We start from the raw sequence: 2,675 nt of genomic DNA on the forward strand, positions 1-2,675 counted from the left end.
TTTGGCAGAGTGGCCGGGGGGGTTTCACCCTCCGGCCCGAGGTGAGAGCCGCGGGTGGGCGGTGACAGCCGGGACCCCCATGGCCGCTCCGGTGGGCTTGTGGCCGGGGAGGAGGGAGCGGACGGGCAGGACGGGGAGCTCTGGAAGGGCGGTGATTTGGGGACGGGGGCTGGAGGCGAGCTCAGGGGGAGCCGTGGAGGCTCGGCCGGCGCCGGGCAGAGCGGAGCATCCCCGGTCCCGTTCCCCCCCGTGCCAGGACCCTCCCCCGGCGGCGTGGGGCGAGGGGGGCGCCCCCGCCTGACGTCAGGAGAAGGGTTTATAAAGACACGGGCAGCCAGGAGATCCCCAACGCCGGAGCCGAGCCGCAGCGGAGCCGCCAGCGCCTCCCGCCGCCGCCTCCCGCGCCCGACCCGCCGGCGAGATGCTGTCGTGCCGCCTCCAGTGCGCCCTGGCCCTGCTCTCCATCGCCCTGGCCCTCGGCACCGTCTCGGCCGCCCCCTCGGACCCGCGGCTCCGGCAGTTCCTGCAGAAGTCGCTGGCCGCCGCCGCCGGGAAGCAGGTGAGAGCCCCGACCCCTCGGGCACCCCTCGGGCAGCCCGACGGCCGCGCTGCAACCTCTGCTGCTACAGAGACCCCGCTTCCCCCCGGCAGAGCCTCTGCTCCCTGCCAGAGCCCCGGCACTCTGCTGCAGACCCCTCTCCAGCCCTCCCCAGTGCCCCTGTTCCCGTGCCCGGTCCCTTGCTGAGCCCCGGTTCCCCCACAGACCCCCTGGTTCCCGGGGCTGGTGGTCAGGGAGCAGCAGGCACTGCCCGGTGAAGCTCCCAAGGGTTTCTCCAGGTCACAGAATGAAGGCAGCTTCCCCTGAGCACAGAACAATGGCCTTATCCATGCTGGGTGACAGCCGAGGCTTGGAGGGACTAGAAGAAAAATGAGTCCCAGTGAGATGGTGACCAATTCAATCACCCCCGTCAATTCCCCCAAAGACCTTTCCCGTGTCACTTTAGCATCAGGATCGTGCTGAGTATGGCACTGAGGGCTGGAGCCGTGGGAAGAGAAGGTAAAAACGAGTTCATTCCCTGTCACAGACAGGACAGAGGTCTGTTCCCCACACCAGGTAGATGCCATAGACACAACTGCTGCATAGCACTCCCAGTCTGGGCTCTTTGGAAAGCCAGGGCTCCTCTTCTCCTCTTGCCTCCTGAAGGTCTCTAATCTGGCTACGGAGGAGTCTTAGAGGAACAGAGTGGTGAGCCCCCAAAAAATCAAGGAGTAATTGTGGTCTCTCTATCTCTTTCCCCCTTTCTGTCTCTTGTCCCCAAGGAACTGGCCAAGTACTTTTTGGCAGAACTGCTTTCAGAGCCAAGCCAGACAGAAAATGAAGCCCTGGAGTCTGAGGACTTGTCCCGAGGGGCTGAGCAGGATGAAGTGAGACTGGAGCTGGAGCGCTCGGCTAACTCAAACCCCGCTCTGGCACCCCGGGAACGCAAAGCAGGCTGCAAGAACTTCTTCTGGAAAACTTTCACATCCTGTTAGCTTTTGAAACCCACTTCTCCTCCCCATCCATCCCTGCCCTGCCCTGAGCAGAACCTTCACCACAAGAGGCGAAGACTGTAAATACACAATCCACAGTTATGGTGAAATTAAACAAACAAGGAAAATTTGAGTTTGATTTCCACTTGTTTTAATAAAACTTTCTGTTCCAATTGTACATGATTTGCTTGAGTTGTGATTTCTGACTAGTTCTTTGATGACATGCACTCTGCAACTCTTTCAAATGTACTATTTTTAATTCTCTGTTGCAATAAAATTTATGTTTCAAACGGTGATGCTGAGGCTCGGTGGTCAATGACAAAACTGAAGTTACCTCTCACGCAGTCTCAGGGTGGCAAACACCATCCACATCCATATGTAGGCATATACAAACACGGTGTATCATAATGTGATCTTTTTCCTGTGGTCTTGCTAAAGAACTAGAGCCACAGTGATATTTTCGATATCAAATCCCTGCAGTTGTGACTGAATCAAATTCACAGCGCTTGGCACTTCAAGTCTGTCTGGAGGATTTACACCCATCACCAGAGGGATCAGTAAAAATCTCAGCTGTGTATTTTGAGTGATGGGAATGATAAAAGTAGTTCATGGTACAAGTTTACACCACACGTCTCATTCGTCTCATTCCCTCCTCAGCCACAGGCACTGAAAGGTTTTCTTACCTGGCATATTTTACTCCTTGCAGCATTCCCGACAAACGCTGCTTCTGGGATTCCTTCAGAAAGTTTTCCTTTGTTCTGCTGTGCATCTGTGTGAAGCTGAGATTTTAACCCCAGCCCCTCTCCCCCTCTCCATCTAATGAACGAGTCAGAGCAGTTTTTCTACCCACCTCATCATCTTGAAAGGCAGTATTGAAGGGTTCAGCAGGGTAGGAAATAGTATTGTGCGAAAAACTTCCTTTTCTCAATGGAAGACAATTTTTTCGTGCTTTTGCAGAGTCTCAGCTTTCTGGCCATGCTGGTCTGTGCCACGCACTCACAGGTGAATTGGAACCATAGACCAAACATTTGCACAGGGGACAGGTGGCACTTCGATGAGAAATTCATCATTCAGGATTTAAAATAACTAATATTTTGTAGCCATCCTATGTGAAAGAAGGGTGAAAAATGGGGGATTTTAGAGAT

The 2,675-nt window shown here is 54.9% G+C and overlaps 1 protein-coding gene across 1 annotated transcript; it reads left to right on the plus strand.

The window, feature by feature from the left end:
* The first annotated feature begins 356 nt into the window (after nt 1–356).
* SST (somatostatin) lies at nt 357–1,826 on the plus strand. Its single transcript, XM_033068709.1, has 2 exons — nt 357–559; nt 1,321–1,826. Exons 1-2 carry the CDS (start codon nt 422–424, stop codon nt 1,531–1,533), a joined length of 351 nt encoding a protein of 116 aa, XP_032924600.1. The 5' UTR covers nt 357–421; the 3' UTR covers nt 1,534–1,826.
* Nucleotides 1,827–2,675: the final 849 nt, after the last annotated feature.

This window comes from Catharus ustulatus, chromosome 10 (assembly GCF_009819885.2).
Source record: "Catharus ustulatus isolate bCatUst1 chromosome 10, bCatUst1.pri.v2, whole genome shotgun sequence".
NCBI lineage: Eukaryota > Metazoa > Chordata > Aves > Passeriformes > Turdidae > Catharus > Catharus ustulatus.